The 20,391-nt window shown below is 45.3% G+C and overlaps 5 protein-coding genes and 1 long non-coding RNA gene across 13 annotated transcripts; 5 read left to right on the top strand and 1 right to left on the bottom strand.

Annotated features, from left to right (window-relative positions):
• The first annotated feature begins 240 nt into the window (after positions 1-240).
• On the top strand, positions 241-3,685 carry LOC117842612 (uncharacterized). The gene is made up of 10 exons (XM_034723097.2): positions 241-438; positions 1,217-1,401; positions 1,485-1,680; positions 1,754-1,840; positions 1,936-2,063; positions 2,203-2,299; positions 2,555-2,632; positions 2,738-2,963; positions 3,089-3,312; positions 3,421-3,685. The coding sequence occupies exons 2-10, from the start codon at positions 1,217-1,219 to the stop codon at positions 3,442-3,444; spliced, it is 1,245 nt and encodes a 414-aa protein (XP_034578988.1). The 5' UTR covers positions 241-438; the 3' UTR covers positions 3,445-3,685.
• A 366-nt stretch (positions 3,686-4,051) lies between these two features.
• LOC117846416 (probable protein phosphatase 2C 58) lies at positions 4,052-5,570 on the top strand. Its single transcript, XM_072291556.1, has 3 exons — positions 4,052-4,597; positions 4,723-5,047; positions 5,123-5,570. Exons 1-3 carry the CDS (start codon positions 4,445-4,447, stop codon positions 5,419-5,421), a joined length of 777 nt encoding a protein of 258 aa, XP_072147657.1. The 5' UTR covers positions 4,052-4,444; the 3' UTR covers positions 5,422-5,570.
• A 327-nt stretch (positions 5,571-5,897) lies between these two features.
• LOC117843877 (reactive Intermediate Deaminase A, chloroplastic) lies at positions 5,898-8,502 on the top strand. Its single transcript, XM_034724627.2, has 6 exons — positions 5,898-6,180; positions 7,174-7,289; positions 7,407-7,451; positions 7,804-7,877; positions 7,962-8,011; positions 8,175-8,502. Exons 1-6 carry the CDS (start codon positions 6,021-6,023, stop codon positions 8,267-8,269), a joined length of 540 nt encoding a protein of 179 aa, XP_034580518.1. The 5' UTR covers positions 5,898-6,020; the 3' UTR covers positions 8,270-8,502.
• Positions 8,503-9,686: 1,184 nt separating this feature from the next.
• On the top strand, positions 9,687-12,698 carry LOC117843874 (uncharacterized). 2 transcript variants are annotated; one of them, XM_034724617.2, is made up of 10 exons: positions 9,687-9,903; positions 10,344-10,625; positions 10,753-10,909; positions 10,985-11,071; positions 11,167-11,294; positions 11,400-11,496; positions 11,593-11,670; positions 11,779-12,004; positions 12,095-12,318; positions 12,424-12,698. In XM_034724617.2, the coding sequence occupies exons 2-10, from the start codon at positions 10,435-10,437 to the stop codon at positions 12,457-12,459; spliced, it is 1,224 nt and encodes a 407-aa protein (XP_034580508.1). In that variant the 5' UTR covers positions 9,687-9,903; positions 10,344-10,434; the 3' UTR covers positions 12,460-12,698. The 2 variants fall into 2 exon arrangements, with proteins under 2 accessions (XP_034580508.1, XP_034580509.1); XM_034724618.2 differs by having other exon boundaries at positions 10,415-10,625.
• Positions 12,699-13,556: 858 nt separating this feature from the next.
• On the bottom strand, positions 13,557-14,510 carry LOC117843878 (uncharacterized). Of its 2 annotated transcripts, none has more exons than XR_004637845.2 (2): positions 14,032-14,510; positions 13,557-13,954 (listed from the first exon to the last, which is right to left on the bottom strand). It is a non-coding gene; the product is annotated as an uncharacterized lncRNA (long non-coding RNA). The 2 variants fall into 2 exon arrangements; XR_004637846.2 differs by having other exon boundaries at positions 13,557-13,957.
• Positions 14,511-15,339: 829 nt separating this feature from the next.
• On the top strand, positions 15,340-18,519 carry LOC117843875 (uncharacterized). 6 transcript variants are annotated; one of them, XM_034724619.2, is made up of 11 exons: positions 15,340-15,504; positions 16,206-16,278; positions 16,347-16,398; positions 16,493-16,664; positions 16,739-16,825; positions 16,910-17,037; positions 17,112-17,208; positions 17,358-17,435; positions 17,544-17,769; positions 17,937-18,160; positions 18,255-18,519. In XM_034724619.2, the coding sequence occupies exons 2-11, from the start codon at positions 16,248-16,250 to the stop codon at positions 18,291-18,293; spliced, it is 1,134 nt and encodes a 377-aa protein (XP_034580510.1). In that variant the 5' UTR covers positions 15,340-15,504; positions 16,206-16,247; the 3' UTR covers positions 18,294-18,519. The 6 variants fall into 6 exon arrangements, with proteins under 6 accessions (XP_034580510.1, XP_034580511.1, XP_034580515.1 ...); XM_034724620.2 differs by having other exon boundaries at positions 16,508-16,664; XM_034724624.2 differs by having other exon boundaries at positions 15,345-15,504; positions 16,357-16,398.
• The last annotated feature ends 1,872 nt before the right edge of the window (positions 18,520-20,391 follow it).

The raw sequence follows: 20,391 nt of genomic DNA on the forward strand, positions 1-20,391 counted from the left end.
GACTGTAACCGTCGCTACTCCGAGAGAAGAAACGTGACGCACTCCTGGGCCGGAGAAGCGAGACTCCATGGGCCTTTCAAGTTACAAAATAGTCTTTATGGGCCGTAAGGACTACAGAATCTCGGAACGGAGGCCTGCGAGGGCCCAGCCTCCGTCTCGTCGTCGTACGCTGGTGGGTAGTCAATGGCGAAGCTGCAAAAGGCCGCAGCTGGGTGTCTTTTTGTGTGGAATAGAAAATGACGAGAGCACACAGCCGTGGTGAGCTAGCATCCGGCTGCCCACCGCCGCCGCGGCACACGGCAGCGGACAGAGCCAGATGCGGTCGGGGTCAGCCGCTCCTTGAACTCCCCTCCCACGGCGTTCCGATCGGGCCTTGGCCCTTCCACGCGCGCTGGCGCCCGCCCAGGTCTCGCCGCTTGCCCGCTTCGCTGGTGACTGGTGAGTTCGTCGTCTTCCCGGACCCTGGCCACCCCACCCAGACTCCCAGTCGAAGTTAGAATAACCTCAGTTCCTGCTAGCGCTCAACCGAGGTCGTGTTTGACATCTGATTTCCGATTCTTCTTCTCGTGGCTTTCTCAACATTTGTCTCGCTGGGTAGAGTTTTCGATTAGTATAGTAGCCCGGGGAGGTGGATCGGTGGATGGGTAGACGGTAGTGTTCAACGATTAGGAGTTAATTGGTACCTTGAGAGGGCGATTAAGTGAGCAAGAAAGTAACCTCACCGCCTCACCGGCATGGTTTCCTATCTATGAGTTGTGTGCTCGGCGGAGCAATATGATCATGTATTGCGTGTGCATAGGATGCAGTCATGCAGATGCAGTGCTGCCTGTTCCTTTGTCAGTTACAACTACAAGAACAAGACATCGACATGTGGTCGTGTGAGACAAGAACAGTGTCGTGGCATGTTTTCAGAAGTAAAATTCTGGATGCCAACAACGACATCTGCTGCATAATGTGCTTTGCTCCCCAGGTGCAAATGTCTGCTTTCTGAAGGTCTTACAAATAGTTCTTTTTGAGAAGATTAGATCAATACAAGTTTTTTTTTTCGAAAGACATAGATCAATGGAAGTTAGTTAGAAGCCTTGGTCCTTGCGATTTTCATTACGCACGGTCTACCTTTCATCTACATGAGGTGGAGTTATTTTGTGCATATGAGTTCACTGCAACTTTTATCCAAGTAATGTTGAATGTTAACGTTTTGTGCTATTCGCTGCAGATGGCAATGCCCAACAGCTGCTGCAGTTTGAGCAAGCAACACAAATGGAAGATAGCAGCCTGTGTGATGATGTTCTCCGTGCTTCTTGTAGCTTTTGATTCTCCGTTGAGGACTTTGATCAGCAAGTACCTCAGCTCCATTGTACCATCCTCAGGCTCATCACATGACACTACATTAACTCAAGAGTAAGGTGGAGCATGCACCCTCTATAGGCTTGATAAGGATTCATGAAGTAGATTTTAGATTAATAGTTTCGATCTTGAAATAGGAATCGGAATTTATCCTCGGAGCGTGCCACTAACCTGAGTAACAGCAAGCCAGGGCAACAAATCGAACATGGCACACATAACATGAACACCAGTTCAACAAATGCAACTTCCAGTTGGAGCATTGTGAAAGAGGAGTTTACATTTCCAGCGGCTGGTCGTTCTTTCAACAACTGTCATGCTTCCACAATTGTAGAGGTATATCTTCTTTTCAAAGGACACTCCAAGAAAAAATAACTGGAATTGATTGGATGTGATTTTGTGATTGTAGATTGAGAAAGACAATTTTTTGGTCTCATATTTTGGTGGATCCATAGAGGGTGCTCCTGATGTCAAAATCTGGACACAAAGATACAGTGTAGGTTCACTACTCTAAGAATGAACATTCTCTTTTCCTTATAGAGTGTGGCCCTTGGATCTTAATCCTTGCTAGAACACTTTGTTTGTCTTTAGGATGGCTACTGGCATCCTCCAGTAGTAGCTGATGAAGAAAATGCGACAGCAATGTGGAATCCTGTTTTATTTCAGCTCCCCTCTCGTGAGTTGCTTCTCTTCTACAAGATAGGTGAACATCCCCAGAAGTAAGATCTCTGTTTTGTTCCGTCAAATCTTTCAATACATTGTTGAAACAAACCAAAAAATAAATTGAGGAACATAAAATGTAACAAAAAAGTTATCACATTACGTGTTATGATCTAATTCTGGACATAACTTGTTCAGTTGGAGTGGTGCCATGAAAAGATCGCTCAATGGTGGCATGTCCTGGTCGGAGAGAGAGCAGTTACCACCTGGTATTCTTGGCCCTATAAAGAACAAGGTATGTATAGTCTTGCCCTCTCGTTCATACATAATATTACATAGCACGCAGTAAGAACGGACTTTGGGAATAGGCAGAAGCTTGCATGGATTGAGAGCTGCATGACTAAAGCTAGCTCTTAAGTTGTGAAAGACTATGTATCACATATCTGGCAAGAAATCCGTTCTAGAAATTCAGTAATACTTAATCTTTTTTGTCAGAATAGTAATTTGTGCTTCCCAAAAGTTATTGAGCAAGTTTTACTCTTTACTGCAGCCCTTTTTGCTTGATGACGGGCGCTTACTATGTGGGTCATCTGTTGAAAGCTGGAACTCTTGGGGTGCATGGCTTGAGGTATGCATTTGATCTTATTTTCAACAGGTAATATACATAATGAATGAAACTAAGCATTCTTAAGATCACGTATTGTTGTTCTAACGACTTGTCTGAACAATCTAGGTCACAGATGATGCTGGCCGGACATGGAGGAAATATGGTCCTATATTTGTCGAAAGTGAGAAACTTGGGGTGATTCAACCTGTCCCCTACCAGACCACCAATGGGACTATACGTATGCTGCTGAGGTCTTATCAAACCATCGGTCGGGTATGCATTGCTGATTCCAGTGATGGAGGTTTAACATGGGGTTATGCGCGCAAGACTGAGCTGCCAAACCCCAATTCTGGTATGTTGAAGTAAATGAGCATGCTCTTTGCTTATGCCCCCTTCAGTAGTAGTATTAGGAACGTTCAAATGCTCTATATTATATAATATCACTCCTTGATCATCTGATAAACTCCACAATTGAAGGAATTGATGGAATCAAGATGAAGGATGGAAGAGTTGCGCTTGCGTATAACACCGAGTCCAGAGGTATCCTCAAAGTTGCAGTCTCCTTGGACGACGGCATCTCATGGGGCGAGGTGTTGACGCTGGAGAACACCGAAGGCGTGGAGTTCTCGTACCCTGCCGTGATCCAGACCATGGACGAGCTCGTACACGTCACCTACACGTACAACCGGACACAGATCAAGGTAGCCTCGCTTGCCCCTTTCGGTTGAGCAAAGCGCTTTTGGTTAGCTGTTGGCCTGTTGCCCTGCTTGTTACGAGTCTTCCTCAACACTTTGCACTTTTGCTTGCAGCATGTGGTTCTTCGGCCCAGTTGAGTTGTGGGAGTCTTGAGTTTGCGGCTGGACAGAACCGATGGAGGTTTTAAGTGTACTATAGTGCCGTGAAGGCTCTGCTGTTACTCCTCTGAATTTGTGTCTGCTCATGTAGGAGGGAGATTCTCACTTGTAAAGCAACATGCTTGACAGTTTTTTTTATGTTCTTGTTAACGACGATTTGATGTGAAAGTGAAACTACTGCGTCAGAGTGAAGATACAAGTATACAACTAGTTTTGTTCATGTTGACTTGTTGAGAAACTGGAGGAAGGTGGGAACCTGTTGGAACTCGTCCTGTGTTTCTCGTGTCACTCAAATGCCCGTGCCGTTGTTCATCGATTCTTTCCGTAGCGAGTAGCGACGATGTCTGATACTAGTATTATTAGGCGGTTGAGCCGCGCCCAGTCTTTTGACTAGTCGCCCGTGTCGCCGGCAGCCGGCTCCACCACCACCTCGGCACCACCGGAAGCTACCGCTGCATGTCGCAGCTCGCAACCCATGCCCGTGCCGTGAGCGTGTGGACAGCAAGCGACCGCCCAGGCCCAAACCCAAGCCACTTCACGAGGCTGGCCGCCAGGTGCTCCGACGAGGCGCCTCCACGACCGCGGCGGAGCGCGTACGTGTCGCCCGGCGCCGCCCCCACGACATTCACAACTCCAGCGGCGCCTCTGTATAAATAAACCGGAGACGGCGAGGTAAAACAATGCAGCAGATGTTACCGCTCCGGCGACCGTGAAGAACTCGGGCTCGAGCAAGAGCTGATCGGCGACGACCAATGGCGTCGTCCCTGCAGCAACTCAACGTAAGATCCGATTTTCGCATGCATAAATGAGGCAATATAATTCGTGAGTGTTCTCGTACTGTCAGGTCGGAGAAGAGGGGAGCGGCGGCGGCGAACAGGCGGCGCAGGCGCAGGCGGTGCGCGAGACGGGGAGAGGCAAGAGCCGCGCGTCGTCGGGGAGCCGCAAGGTGACGTACGGCTTCCACCTGGTGGAGGGCCGGATGCCGCACGGCATGGAGGACCGCCACGTGGCCGAGTTCCGGCAGCTCGACGACGGCAACGAGGTCGGCCTCTTCGCCGTCTTCGACGGCCACTCCGGCGCCGACGTCGCCACCTACCTCAGCGAGCATCTCTTCGACAACATCCTCAACGAGGTACGTGACACATATGCATATGGGCATATGGCACACCACATTTCGTTCAGATCCTTTGCTTTTATTTTCCCACTGTGACGCGCGCGTGTGAGACTGACATGCCCGTGGCTCGCCGCGCGCGGCAGCCGGACTTGGACTTCTGGACGGACCCGATGGAGTCGATCCGGCGCGCGTACCACCGGACGGACCAGAAGGTGCTCAAGATGAAGAAGTCGGACGACGACGGCGGCGGCGGCGAGGGGAGGAAGGGCCGGCGGCAGCGCGGCGGGTCGACGGCGGTGACGGTGATCCTGATCAACGGCGAGACGCTGGTGGTGGCCAACGTGGGCGACTCCCGCGCCGTGCTGCGCGACGCCGCGGGCGCGGCCAGGCAGCTGTCCGTGGACCACGAGCCGCTCCGGGAGCGCAGCGCCGTCGAGAGCCGCGGCGGCTTCGTCACCGAGATCCACGGTAAGTCCCACGATCGATCAGCTGTGGTTGTCGCCGCCGTCGTTCATGGTGTGATCAAGCTGCTCATCGTTGCAGGAGACGTGCCCCGCGTGGACGCGCAGCTGGCCATGTCGCGCGCGTTCGGGGACGGGGCGATCAAGGAGCACATCAGCTCGGACCCGGACGTGTGCATCGAGGACGTCGGCGAGGGCGCGGAGCTCGTGGTCCTGGCCAGCGACGGGCTCTGGAAGGTGATGTCGAACCAGGAGGCGGTGGACGAGGCCGGCAGGGAGGCCGCCGGGGACGCCCGCGATGCGGCGGTCAGGCTCGTCGACGAGGCCGTGCGCCGGGGCAGCAAGGACGACATCTCATGCATCGTCGTGCGCTTGCATTAGGCTAGTCTTCATGGGCACGATCGATGCACGTTAGCTTGGATGGATGGTAGGGTACTGCTGCCACTGCCACTAGCATCGTGCAACTAGGCTAGACTATTCCTTCCTTGTTCGATGGTTTCCTGGGTTTGCAATGTTTGATTTTTTTTATATTTGATTGAACGCTTTTTTTTTGTTGAATAGTGCAATGTTTGAAACTTTGAATGTTCAATCTCTTCTACTGTTTATTAATCCACTTACTGCAGAACTCCACGTGTGCAATTTCTCAGAGAGCATTGGAGGAGTCGCATTTCGAACGCCAGCCGTGGTTTTCCCTCGCGGCCCGGCCCAGACCGGCGGAGCAAACGATTTTAGCGGCCGCCCTGGCCCATTTAGGACTGCTCATTCCGTAAGCGTCACATGAAAGCGGAATTCCTCTCCACCCGCAAGCGAGCGAGCAAAATCCTCCGCGCTCGCCAGTCGCCACGCCACACTACTAGTAGCAGCAGCAGAGGGGGCTCGTGCTCGTGATCGGGCCATCCATCTCGCGACAAAATCCGCCCCTCGCCTCGCCAGTCGCCCGTGCTCGCTCGCCCGCGGTTGGTGGTAGTAGGGTTCTAGCCATGGCGTGGAGCGCCGCCGCCGTCTCCAGGTTCGCCGCCGCCTCCCCGGCATCGGCGCCCGTCCCCGTCAGGCTCGGCGCCGCCGCCTCCCTCTCCTTCGCCGGGGCGCGCGGCCGCCGCTTCGGCCCCGTCACCGCGTCCCTCTCGACCTCCGCGGCCGGTACGCTTCCCGATTCCCTCGCCGTCCCTCTCCCCCCTCTACCAGAGCCCTCCTTGGGGGTTTGTTAATGTCGCCAATAGACGCGCGGATTGCTTGTAATTTTCCCTCAATCGAGGATTGGTTACCTCTTCGCATAGGGAAACATGTTTGTCATGCGAATTTGGTCGAAATGATGCTGCAGTCGATCGATGGAAGTAAATTGCCATGCAGAATGCAATGCTGTTGCTGCTTGGCATTTTCTCTGGGCATAAGAAAGCGATAAAGTTTTCCACTATGCAACGAGAAGTGCAAGCTTAGTCATCCTTAACCAGCGAAAAAAGTTATAGATTGCTGATTGGGCTGTGCGTCTGACAGCAGCAATAGCCAATAAGCATAAATAAATAATTTTATTTTCCAAAAGGGAAAGATAAACAGAGAGGTGTACTTTCTGTTATCACTAAGATTAGGGTTGCTGAATATACTGAGAACAATGTGCCTTGTATCGGCTCGTAACTTGGGATATACATGGCTCTATATTAGAAATTACTCTCACTAATGCTCAATGATACCGTTCACTAGTATCAGTTGGCTACAAGAGTGTTATATATGCCTTTAAAATGGATGAATTTTTCACTTTGCCATTGAGAAATTTTGGTAAACCCTTATACGTCATTGAAAACCATGAAATTTCACAGTGGCATAGAGGGAATTCACCTAAAAAATCTTAGCTCAGTCAAATAAATGCAGTTAAGCTAAAAAAAAGTTGCGCATCTGTGATTTTGAAACTTAAAATTAAGGGTTAAAGAACAACTACAAGCCCCAAACCATGATTAACATGGTTTACGACTCAAGAGTTTATGCTGTTGAGCCAATAAACAAAATTGGTTGTGTCATCTACACATGGCAACTCTGGAGGGCATTTGCTTCTCTCTATAGATTGAAGTCTAAAATAGAGTTTGAACTTTTTGTACATTTCACATGCTATAGTAACGGCTTTGAAAAATTTCTTTTTAGCTTTAAAGGAGGCTGTTCAGACAGAGAAGGCACCGGCAGCACTAGGCCCTTATTCCCAGGCCATCAAAGCAAACAATCTTGTGTTTGTTTCTGGAGTTCTTGGCCTGAATCCTGAGGTTTGCTTTTGGACCGTTGTTCTATCATTTTGTTCAGTTTTCTACATTGTATGTATTGGGCACTTTGCTAGTCGTAGGTACTGACACAACTAATGTGGAATACCTTTCTGTTTTCAGAGTGGGAAGTTTGTCTCTGAAAACGTTGAGGAGCAGACTGAGCAGGTAAAAATTGTGATTATTTAGTGTTGCAAAATCTGGATGGAGCAGAGTGCCAAATATGAATTACTATATATTATTTGCAGCTTAGTTTTTGAGTTGTTCACAGCATTTATTGATCTGGTATAAGAAGAACATTGCTATGCATTTCAGACTTCTGTGGAAAGAATTGTCATCATTCACTCACACTATATGAAACTATATGTAATATTCTAAAACTTCGATACTGAATCTGTATATGCAGAAATGGAATATCCTTGTATGGCATTCTGCAGGACCATAAGCCGCCTTTGCAAGTTTGCATTCAGAAATAGTCATCTAGTGTATCTGCTGTAACACGCTCTCTATTCTGTCACAGTTAATGAAGAACATGGGCGAAATATTGAAAGCAAGTGGTGCTAGCTATTCTTCAGTGGTGAAGACAACAATCATGTAAGTACACATTCTTTACATGGAACTTCAGTTTTGCTCAAAATGTTGTGATTTTCAGGAGTGATTCTGTTCTTGTACCTGCAGGTTGGCTGATCTGCAGGATTTCAAGAAAGTGAACGAGATCTATGGCAAATGTAAGTTTGAGTTAGTGTTTCCTTTCCTCGTGCCATTCCATTCTTTAATCGTGGAGCTGTGAGAGTGCTTTAGCTCAGATTACCTGATAGTATAATCAGAATTCTGGATTCATATATCCTTAATCATTTTTCTTTTCTGAAGATATTTGCATTCTTGCTGCAGATTTCCCAGCTCCTGCGCCTGCCCGCTCAACCTACCAAGTGGCAGCGCTGCCACTGAACGCCAGGATTGAGATTGAGTGCATCGCTGCCCTCTAAGCATATCATCTGGCCACCCATCAAACCATAAATAAGCATTCCAACCTTTTCGATGTAGTTGTTCGCTTTCCTGGGATGCATTGCTCTTAGGAATTTATGGTACATGTGCTTAGTGTCACCCATGCGAAATCATTGTACCAATTCAGGTCTCGAAAACTAGCTATAATAAACTTTGGATGAAGTGGCTTGTGTTGAACAGCAGATCTGGCAACAGCACTTCGTGAGTTTCACTAGTGAGTTTGAGCAGAGCATTCTTGGGTGGTTGTTACTTTGATTTTCCACGCTTTAGAATAGAGTAAGATGACATCAGAGCATCAGTGGGCTATTGCTAGGCTCATAAGATCGAATCGGGCTTAGTGCGGGTATGCTTATATATGCGCAGATCATTACTGCTTTTTTTAGTCTGATTCAAGTTGTAGCCTTGGAGTTGGGCATGAGTCTCGTACTCGTGGGAAAGAGCTAGGCAGGTCAGAAGGTAGGAATCGGCAATGGAGATTGCGAGGGGGTGCTCTGCTAATGCATCTGTTAAGCTAGGCATCCCATTTAGAATGCGAAAAGTACAATCAGGTTTCATGTTTGAGAGACCAAATAACAACGTAGGTTATTGTAATCCCGGTACAATAGTTGTATTTTCATTACCCTAAAATGGAGAATGAGAAGCTCATATTGCATTGGTGCTTTAGAATGAGCATCTGTATTGCGACTCAGGGTTCGAGATGTGATGTTTGACTCTGGCACCCTATAGTATAGGGTACCTTCCCGTGCGATCCATGCTAATATTTCTCTAGTGATTCCTTACTGTTCAAAAGACAAGGTTTTGCCCTTTATTTTTGCTTGAGTGACGGTGACCTCAGTCACCTCTCCGAATGATCCACGCTAATGTTTTTCTAATGACCCAACTGTTCAAAAGATAACCCTTGTTTTTGGCTTGTACGAGTATCAAAGTTTTCTTTTGCGACAACGTGGCGGCAACATTTCTGCTCGATAAATCGCCAGCCGTCCGTGCCATTCCCAGGTAAGACTTACCCACTGCGGGTGAAACCAAAACAAAGGGAGTCCCGCATACATTTAATAAAAAGTTTAAAATGCGGATGGCAAGAGGGTAGTATGCACTAATCATGTTGGCAGCAGAAAATTAAGACGGTTTTCAAGCACCTGAAAATGAGGAAATCAACTGGAAACCTCGTCTCCTCTTTATATATTTCGTGAAAACCAAAAGGTTAAAGCATTTTAAGAGTTCCGAAAGTTCGTAGGAAAAAAAAAGACACATGCAGAGTATAATTTCAAGTCCAATATCGAAATTGGCAACTATCGCTTTCTTTGTGAATTATCAATTTTTATCTCAGTTTCCTCTGCATGTGTGGGTTTTTCTGGGGATTTTCAAAAACTTGTAAAAAAATAAATAACGCCTCTGCGAAGAAGGGGCCTGCCTGCCTGCCTCCTCTTTCGCACAAAGAAGCTCAGGCTGGCCACCGCGGCACCGCCTGACTCCATTGCCACAGTCAGCAGCAGCCAGCAGGTCGGCTGCTGCCTGCTGCCCAGCCCGGCAGTACGAGTCCACAGCGCCACGGCGTACTAGCCGAGCCGGCGGCCGCAGCTGAACGCCGCCGATTGCTCTGGTCTGCCGACTGCAGGTGCTCCCTCTTATCCGCCCCGTTATTTCAGCACCGGGTTGGGCATTTTGGGTTTTGGGTGCGCACGGTTCCAGCGCTGCCGGATTTCGGTGCCTACGCAGGCGGGGCGCAGGTTTTATCGGTCTGCAGACTGCAGGTGCCTACGCAGATATAAGTTTGCAAGCACATGAAAACCATAAAGATTAAAGAGAAGCATAATTTCCGCTCAATTTTTAGGTAATAAGGAAAATGTTCTTCATTCGATTCCCCTGTAAGTAACAAGGAAATCTTTTTTATATTATTATGGAATGCTTCAGATGAGTGAGTACACAAGCATGAAACTGATTTTTGCTTCTTTAGTATGATTATAAAGGAATTTCCCACTCTACCTCCTTCATTGAAGTAGAATTCCGTTTCTTTTTTTTTCTGAAAAAGAAGAAACTGAATGACTGATTTTTTAGATTAAGGAAAATTCCGGCCTCAACATTTGGTGTGTGCCTATCTTCAACATTAATCCAATGCAACTCTGTAGGAACACACCTGTGTAAGGCAATGCTTACCATCCACAGCACCAACAAGCTACAACTAGTATGGAATGTTATATCCTGTGTACTGCTCTTCTACGCTTTCTTCACTTTTGATTCACCGCATAAGATCCACCTCAGCAAGAAACCTTTCAACTTCACCATATCGGCCTCTAGGTTGTTGCATGAGATCGGCGTCAATTCAGGACTTCTTGAGGAGTAAGTTTTGATTTGTGTTTCAACAGCCTGAAGTGGCTCTGTACCACCTATTTTCTGTTTTCATATTGGTTATGATTTGATAGGCTTCAGATTTAAACCATTGTGCTTGTGGCTACCTGAATTATAGAAAGGTGGACGCTAGACAGAGGTTGGCAGAGAACACTCATAGCATTACCAACATTACTGCAAATGCGGGGTCTGGATGGAGCATTGTGAACGAAGAATTTACATTTCCTGCTGGGAGTGCCCCTTTCAATAGCTGTCATGCTTCCACTATTGTACAGGTACATGGCCTTTGGTTGCAATAGCATTTTAAATAAGCTATGACAATCACTCACATATGAACTTTGCCTTACCAGATTGATGAAGGCAATTTTTTGGTGGCGTATTTTGGTGGATCCATGGAAGGTGCTCCGGATGTCAAAATCTGGTTGCAGAGATATAGTGTGGGTTCAATTCATCCAGCATACTTCAGTTTTTTGTTTGCTTTTTTACCTAGAAGAGCAGGTTTTAGTTTTTACTAACAATCTTACAATTTTAGGGTGGTCACTGGCATCCTCCGGTAGTGGCCGATGAGCAATTCGGGGTGCCTATGTGGAATCCTGTTCTGTTTCAGCTTCCCTCTCGTGAGCTGCTTCTCTTCTACAAGATTGGTCAAGAAGTCCAGAAGTATGACATTTGCTTATAACCTTTGGCCTTTTATCTCCGATAGAGTTAGCTGTCCCGAAGAAATAGGTGAATTTTGGTGATCTGATTCTAATATAACTCGTTCAGGTGGAGTGGTGCCATGAAAAGATCGCTGGATGGTGGCATAACCTGGTTACCAAGAGAACAACTACCACCTGGTATCCTTGGTCCAATTAAGAACAAGGCATGGCTAAATTTGTGGTCTTTTGCTCTCCATCACATGATAGCATAAAGTTCTGATGCTATTTTTTCTGTAAAATTAATTAAATGTCAAATGCAGCCTTTCTTGCTTGAAGATGGTCGCCTACTATGTGGATCATCAGTTGAAAGCTGGAACTCTTGGGGTGCATGGCTTGAGGTACCCATATATGTCCCTCTGTTCTTCCATTGAGAAATGATGTAGAAGTTAACAGGCAGTGTTTCTTGCATAATGGCTCTGGCTTCTGACAACTCTTTATCAACAAAGGTTACGAAAGATGCCGGACGGACATGGAGAAAGTATGGCCCTATTTATGTGGATGGACAGCCACTTGGGGTGATCCAGCCAGTTCCCTACCGCACTGCAAATGGGATAATTCGTGTGCTGCTCCGATCATTTCAGACAATAGGCCGTGTCTGTATGGCTGATTCCGTTGATGGTGGTGTGACATGGAGTTTTGTGCGAGGGACTGAGCTTCCCAACCCAAATTCTGGTGAAGTTCTCTAAGCCTCTAAGACACGTATGAATTTATGAATAATATTTGCTACCTCTCTATTTACGCCTCCGGACTTGAAATCTGAAGGTATTGATGGAGTAAAGATGAAGGATGGAAGAGTGGTGCTTGGCTACAACACCTTCTCCAGAGGAACGCTCAAACTTGCGATCTCCTTGAACGATGGTGATTCTTGGAATGAAGTGATGACCTTGGAGGATACCAGTGGTATGGAGTTCTCATATCCTGCAGTGATCCAGACAATGGATGGCCTCATACATGTGACATACACGTACAACCGGACGCAGATTAAGGTAATTTCCATGATGCATGCATAACAAAACAGCAATCTTCGCAGCAATAGTGGGTTTTCTGTCAATTACCGTATTTTCTAAAGAGTACTCCTGAATGCCTTGCAGCATGTTGTTATTAAACCTAGTGCCCTGGTGAAGTGAGTCCGCAACTCTGGGAGGATTATGGATTGCAACTTCCAGGAACTTAAACTTATCTTTGCCACCATGCACTAGTAACTGCAGAGATCAAATTAATCCATCTGTTTGTGTATATGAAAAATGCCGTGAGATTCGAGTCAAAAAATGGGCATATGATCCTGATGAGCATATATTGTCTGTATGAAAAATGTTGTCATATTGAATTTGGAGGACTATTGCAGCATGTCCTCCCTCCTATGCCACTTCTGATGGTCATATGCTCATGAAACGTGCCAAATCAAGTGGCAGGCAATCAACCAACTGTAGTATGATGACAAACCAAGCAGCATACATTCTTAACTGAATTTTTCTTGTAATTTTCAAAACTCAAAAAAAAATTACTCGTAATGAGAAACAGGAACAATGACAGTTCACCATATGTACCTTTATAAACAAACAAGACTGCACTTTTATCATAAAGACACAGCTCATGCAGGAACAACGGAGGTTACTGCCTCCATGCAGATTGAAAATGAGACACTAAAGGATATATTCTTCTATTTTTCCATATAACGAGTTCATACTATTACTGTTACATCTACTTTTTGAAATACTAGCTTCATATTGATCTACATTTTAACCTCGCCCTTGGAAGATGAAATCGATGGCATTGCTATTCTGTTCGTCAAATGGATGAGTGAGCTTACACACATCTGCACTTCACGTCTTTACCCAAGTCTAAGATTTGTGCCTTTGCATCAACTCAATCTGCTGTTCGTAACACAGCCAATGCAATACTACTACTGATATATTGTAATTTTATTCTCATCATCAAATTCTAAAGCTCTTGGGCCAAAATCACCATGCGGCAGCAATGCCTCGCCCAAGTTTTCTAGTACCATTCTCAAATGTATTCATGGTAGTTTATCTGCAGAAGTGAGTTTACCTGAACCTCAGAACCTCTGAATACCTTGTTGTCCTCTGAAATGAATTTCAGTTAACGCATCCTCTGTTCGTCGGCAAACTAGTACGAGCTAGGACCTAGGAACGCCTCTGGTGTTATTTAAACAAGAGTCATGATGATGGGCTAGTCGTACAAAATATAGCGCGGAGAGGAAACATGGTGATGGGCTTCCGCATGCCAGGTGTAAAAAATTTCAGTAACTAAACATCAGTTCTCTCTGAACATTCAGATAACAAGCGGTGCCTGCTGAAAATATTTGTGTGCAGAGGTTATCAATCCCTCCCAAAGTTGAGTTGAGCAGGCACATGAAGATCGTTTTATTGTTTAAACAATGATTGTCGCTGTAGTGAAGCAGGCTCTTCATGTGCCAGCTCAACTCAACTGATGTAGGTGTGTGGTGATTCGGGTACTGCTGTAGTGAACAGAGAGAGGAACATGTGCGTCTCTCTTAGAGTTTCAGTGAGTGCAGAAGGTGCTGTAATCACACAACACACACTCACAGTTGTTGCAAGATGATGAGAAGGCCAAAGGATGTTGCTCTGACAGTTCCACATACTGCTGAAAGGAACAGCATCAAAGGTTAGTTCAGATAGCAAACACAAGAGCAAAGAAACGGATGGGGGTCATCAGACCAGGCATAAACTAGCGGAGATGAACAACTGCCAAATCGTTCGCGAGCTCCGCGATAGCAAATGGCAGCATGGAAATTCCTGCCGTACCCCATCGAGAGTCAGCGGTTGACCTCATCGCCGTGGTTGCCTAGCTCTTGTTCAGCGCCATCACCGACGCCACGGCCGTCCTCACCTCCGCATCAGCCTCGTCCGAGCCGATTTCACCCTACGTCTCCTCCCCTTACGCATCCCCGCCTCTGCCTCCTTCGTCGCCAACTGCCGCCGGGGGCCCGGGGCGTCGCCGAGGAAACCCGCCGCCGCGCAGGTAAGAATAAGAGCCGGGAGCCAAACCACGGGTTTTTATGCAAAAAGTTGGATCGCGATCAAATTAGAGGTTAATTTGAATGGCAAGGGATTTTCTGAAAATAATCGCATCGCGACTAAAATTAGGGAGTATTTTGTAAAATAAAAAGGGATATTTGTAAAATCAGGTTCCTTCTTCCTCCTCTCGCCCGCCAGATTTCACTCATCCTCCATCGTCCTCCACCACCACCATGACGCACCGCATGTGGGAGAGCCTCTCCTTCAGCAACAGAAATGACGTCGTTGACTCCTCATCCACCACCTTTCACCCACGTCCCCTCCAATAAGCTACTTCCTCACCGGCTGCTGCTAGCTGCCCGAGCCTTGCCAAGTCGCCATCGCCACAGAGGAGATCTACCTACATGGAGGTCACTCTTGTGCCACCTGAGATGCTTCTAGGAGTGGTGGAGTCCGCTGGCCACTCGGATGGCTGTGGCGCTACAAGAGGAGAAACCTATATCTCCACCAAAAATTAAAGTGGGCAATGAGATAGCGAGTGGTAATCTTAAACTAAAACTTCATAGAATTATTTGGACTGAACATTTCGAAGATTCAATTCATATTTTTTTTATTATTAGCTTGTTGCGCGTTAAACATGTACATTAAAAAACCATCAGACACCGACGCTCCACCTTCTCCTCCCACAGTCGCACGTCCCACCCTCCCTCGTCAGCTCAGATCATCTTTAGCGTCGTCATTTCTATCTTGTCCTTGCCGCTGATCCGTGGTTAGGCCTGCCACTGGTATTTTCATACCTTCCTAAATCTACATTCACTTAAAATAGGGAGTGTGGGTACAGTATGGGAAGGGTACAATTAATCAATTGGATATGTATATATATATTATAAAGTTAATTATTCATTGGATATTGGTGGAATTGAGGAGGGTAAGAAATGAATAATAATAATTATTTGGATTTGGCTCCCCCGTCCCCGGCGGCAGGCCTACCCGCAGTTACGACTACGAGCTGCCAGCCTGCCACATCGCGCTCCGCCCGTGTCCGTCAACGCCGCCGCCCCAGCCCGCAGTGGCGAGGCCTCGGAGCCAGCGAGCGCCTCGCTGCCGGGCCGCCAGCCCGAGCCAGCCGTGCGCGGCGCCGCAGCTGAACGCCGCCGATCCCTCTGGTGAATGGTGAGTCTGTCATCCCTCTCCCCCTGTCGATTTCAGCATTGGGCATCTGGGTATAGACCCGGTTTCGGTTGGGTCTGTATGATGTGGGTCTAAATGGCCAAATGGATGTGGTTAATTCGTGGTATATTTGTCGGATTGCCCGTAGTTCTGCCATGCCTACGCAGGAGGACCCCTTATGAAAAAAAAGTCATTTCTTCATTTCTTCATCTTTTTGTGGTGAAGAGGGTATGAGCAGAGTGTGAAATAAGGTACTGTGAATGGCAGAATGTGTGATACCCTCCGCCAAGTTTGTTAACTTCCCAGGAAATAAATGTTATTTTTCCTTGTGCCAGTTGTAATGTGATGGGGAGTTGATTACTAAAGAAAATGTGATGGCTTTTTCAAGAAATAAAAGAAAGAAAATGTGATGGGGAGTTAGTTACTATTCATTTCTTCAGTACTAGGATATAGCCCTTTTTCTTCTGCGAGGGCTTTCGTAGGGTTATCTGAAATTCTAAGAAAAGAAAGTGCTGGCAGTCTGCCATCTGTTCCTTGAAGCAATTCTGAAAATTTGGCTAGTGGATATGTTGTACTTGCCTACTTGGTATCGTAAAGGCTGTCTTGCTTTGTAATTCTTGTCTTGCACGGTCTTTACTCCATTTTGTGGAGTATTCTGGACTGCAGCTATATGCTTACCTGTCTTCAATGTTACCCTGTTGCAGCCTTGTAGGAACTCGCTTGGATGAGGTTACAATTTGTGTGAAATGCTACACCCTGCATCCTGCTATTTTCTGGGTCCATCTTTATTTCCATCTCACCACATAAGATCTTCTCCAAAAACAAACATTTTAACTTCACCATAGCATCTGCTAGGTCATTGAGTGGGATCGGCTCCAGTTCAGGACTTATTGAGGAGTAAGTTACATTTTGCCTTTCAACAGCTTCAGGAAACTAGACTTTCATTGTTTATGCGTAATAGGCTTGGTGATTCATCCTTGGACTTTATCAGTATCCTGACTGACAGCAAGGTAAAAGTTGGTTTAAAGCTGGAAGAAAACACCCAAAACATTATCAACATGACTACAAATGTGATGTCCGGGTGGAGCATTGTGAAGGAAGAGTTATTATTTCCTGCTGGAGGTGCCCTTTTCAAAAGTTGCCATGCTTCTACTATTGTACAGGTATTTGTCCTTCATGCAACTCCATTTTGAAAAGGACTTGCAGTTACTCATATGTGAATTTTTTTACTTTTCAGATCGAGGAAGACAATTTTTTGGTTGCATATTTTGGTGGATCCAGTGAAGGCGCTCCAGATGTTAAAATCTGGTTGCAGAGATATAGTGTCGGTTCAAACTGTCCAATATACTTAACCTTTTGTTCTCTGTACCTAGAAGAGTAGTTGTTACTAGGAATGTTACATTTGTAGGATGGTTGCTGGCATCCTCCAGTGGTGGCTGATGAACAAGATGGGGTGCCCATGTGGAATCCCGTTTTGTTTCAGCTCCCCTCCCGTGAGCTGCTTCTGTTTTACAAGATTGGTCAAGAAGTCCAGAAGTAAGACCTTTATTTACGACTTTGTCCTATTACCTCAGAATGTAATAATCTGATGCTGAACATAACTTGTTCAGGTGGAGTGGTGCCATGAAAAGATCATTGGATGGTGGTATAACCTGGTCACAGAGAGAGCAGCTACCTCCTGGTATCCTTGGTCCTATCAAGAACAAGGCATGTATAAATTTGTGGTCCTTTGGCTTTGCAGTTTCCTCATACAATAAGCTGTTAACGCTGATCGTAGAATAAGTAGCTCGCTGTTCCCTTCTTTTTGATGCTATGTTTTATGCACAAAGTGATTAATGGAAATATCTCTAATGCAGCCTTTCTTGCTTGAGGATGGTCGCCTGCTATGTGGATCATCAGTTGAAAGCTGGAATTCTTGGGGTGCATGGCTTGAGGTAGTCATATGCTGGAACTCTTGGAACTCGTTTTTTTTCTTTTTGAGAAATTAATGAAAAAAAATCTAGCAAGCGCATCGTAGTTCTAACAACCTTTTATCAACAAAGGTTACAAAAGATGCAGGCCGGACATGGCAAAAGTACGGCCCTATATGTATAGAAGGTGAACCACTTGGAGTGATTCAGCCAGTTCCCTACCAGACTGCCAATGGGACTATTCGAATGTTGCTGCGATCATTTGAAACAATTGGCCGTGTCTGTATGGCCGATTCTGCTGATGAAGGTGTGACATGGAGTTATGTCCACGAGACTGAGCTTCCAAACCCAAATTCTGGTGAGCCTAATTAGCTTTCTGTATGATTCAGTAGCTGTTTAACGCAACACTTTTAAGGTTTTTCAAGACCATACCTGGTGACGACCATCAGTAGATGCTTAGATGTTTCAGAAAGTTATAAGACATGCTTATGAGTTTTGCTAACTCTCACTTTTCACCCCTGGAAGGTATTGATGGAGTTAAGATGAAGGATGGAAGAGTACTGCTTGCCTACAACACCTTCTCCAGAGGAACGCTCAAAATTGCAATCTCCTCGAACGATGGTGATACATGGGATGAAGTAATGACATTGGAGGATACCAAGGGTATGGAATTTTCATATCCTGCAGTGATTCAGACTATGGATGATCTCATCCATGTTACTTACACATACAACCGGACGCAAATTAAGGTAACTTCACTGATGTGTACACGATGAAACACCGTCTTGCATCAATAATCTTTGTTTGCGCATTTTCTAAAGAGTGTTCTTGAATGCTTTTCAGCATGTTGTTCTTCAACCAAGTGCGATGATGAAATTGTGAGTGTGCAACTACTGGAGTGGAGAACTGTGGCTGGCAACTTTATGGCACTCAAATTTATCTCCACATGTTTAGTGTGACCATTGCTTCATATTGCCTAGATTATGTTCTTGTACTTCTCTGCTCAATTGATATGAAATAAATGCTTGCTGCTATAACTTAATGGACATTTTCCAAAGTTTATGTCAACAAAGATATTTTTAAATGAAAGCTGTACATGTGCCCACAATGTAGCTTGTAGCACGAGGTGTTCCTTATTTGGCGGTTCTAGACCTTTCTCTCTTTGGTGAGTCGATGAAATATACTTTTTCCTCTGGTTGTGCTTTGCTTCGCATGATCACCTTCCAACGAAAAAAAATTGTCGTCAGGACTACTGTGACAAGAGTGTGGGGGCAGTGTATGGTCGGTTATCAATTCACTATTATGGATATGAATATGACTGAGTATGAAGCACATTACAAACTTCTTGCTTTTAGTCTTCACTTATGATTTTCAGTAGAAGAAAAGGACTGCTGGTAAAATATAGTCATAAGGATGACCATGTGCTCCTTACAAAAAAGGGTGACCATGTGAGCTCTGATTCTATTTTAACGTCACAGTAGGTATGTCTTGGTTAGTTACATTTTCTTCAAAGTTCTTACCTGGTTATTTATAAATTGTTCATGGACTGTGATGGCATCCATGTCACCAGACACTTTCCAAAAGTGATAAATTAACCTGTCATTTATCCAGAATATGTCAAGGCACTCTCTCTTCTTCCTCTGTGGTGAAAGCTTTCTTTTTTTTTTCTCGAACATCTGTGAAGAAAACTTTGAAGTAACACAGGAATCTGTTGTCTGCGTGCTCTTTTGTGAATTTTTCATGCTTCAACTGAACTCCTAAGGCATGCGAATAATCTGAAAATGAAGCTCTCTGATTGATCTTCTCGTATTCTCTCTTTGGTAGTGAGGCAGAATAATTTATGTGGAATTGCATTTATTATACACTAATTTCCCTTTTCCAGAGATGGAAACTGTGAATATGGAAAGGAGAAGGCTCATCCATAAGAGTAAGAACTGAGAAACTGTGAAGAGCCCTTTTTTCTTGCATGAGGATATAAAACTGAACATTTGTGTTTGGGCCGTGCTATATCTCCCATTTTCCCTGTGTTTGGGCCGAGCAGAACAGTGCCTGTCGAGACTGCTGTGCTTGCGAACAACAACAACATTACAGTCATCTGCAGCCATCAAACCAGTCAATTCTGATCGCTTCCTGTTCATATGCAAAGCTACGATATGTCAAAAAGAAAAATCAAAAGGTTATGCGTGACGCGAATGATCTTGTATGTCGGCTAAACTGTTATTATAAGCGGATGATTTTACTTAAAGCACTTTGCTTTTGCCAGCGTGAATACTCCCTCAATTCCAAATTATAAGTTCATTCCAACTTTTTTGAAGAGTCAAACTATTTTATATTTGATCAAAATTACAAAGAGAATCACAAAGTTTTGTGGCACCAAATAAATATACTATAAAAGTATATTTAACGAAAAAATTAATGGTACTATCATGAATGTTAATACTTTATTGTATAAATTTGGTCAAACTTGAGATGTTTTGACTCTTCAAAAAAGTTAGAATAATTTATAATTTGGAACGGAGGGAGTAGTATATTAGTCTATGCACCTACGGTGTGTAGTGACTAGTGAACACGTGATCAACGATGGAAAGGTAGTGTGAAGCTTCCTCAAGGGCACGGCTGCTATGCAGGCACAAAACAGTGACATTTTGAGGATGGAAATGGTAATATTGTAATGTCGACATCGTAATGATCGTAATGACACGTAGACGCGTAGTATATCCCTGGATAAAACATTCTTGTATAATATTTGAGAACTTTTTCCATTGTCATGCATTTTCGTATAAGAAGTAGTGGGTTTTGCGTCAAAAAAACTTTTTAGAGATGTTCTTTCATGAATCAAGGGAAAAATTTATCACTGAAGGTCTACAATTAACCCTCGCAAGAAAAAAGAAGGTATAAACTAAAGTGAGTAATTATAACTAGTACTATTTCATTTCTCTTTATCGTGTGGTTGTGATCTGTAAGCATGTCCTTTTTGTTC

Source organism: Setaria viridis, chromosome 2, assembly GCF_005286985.2.
Source record: "Setaria viridis chromosome 2, Setaria_viridis_v4.0, whole genome shotgun sequence".
Taxonomy (NCBI): domain Eukaryota; kingdom Viridiplantae; phylum Streptophyta; class Magnoliopsida; order Poales; family Poaceae; genus Setaria; species Setaria viridis.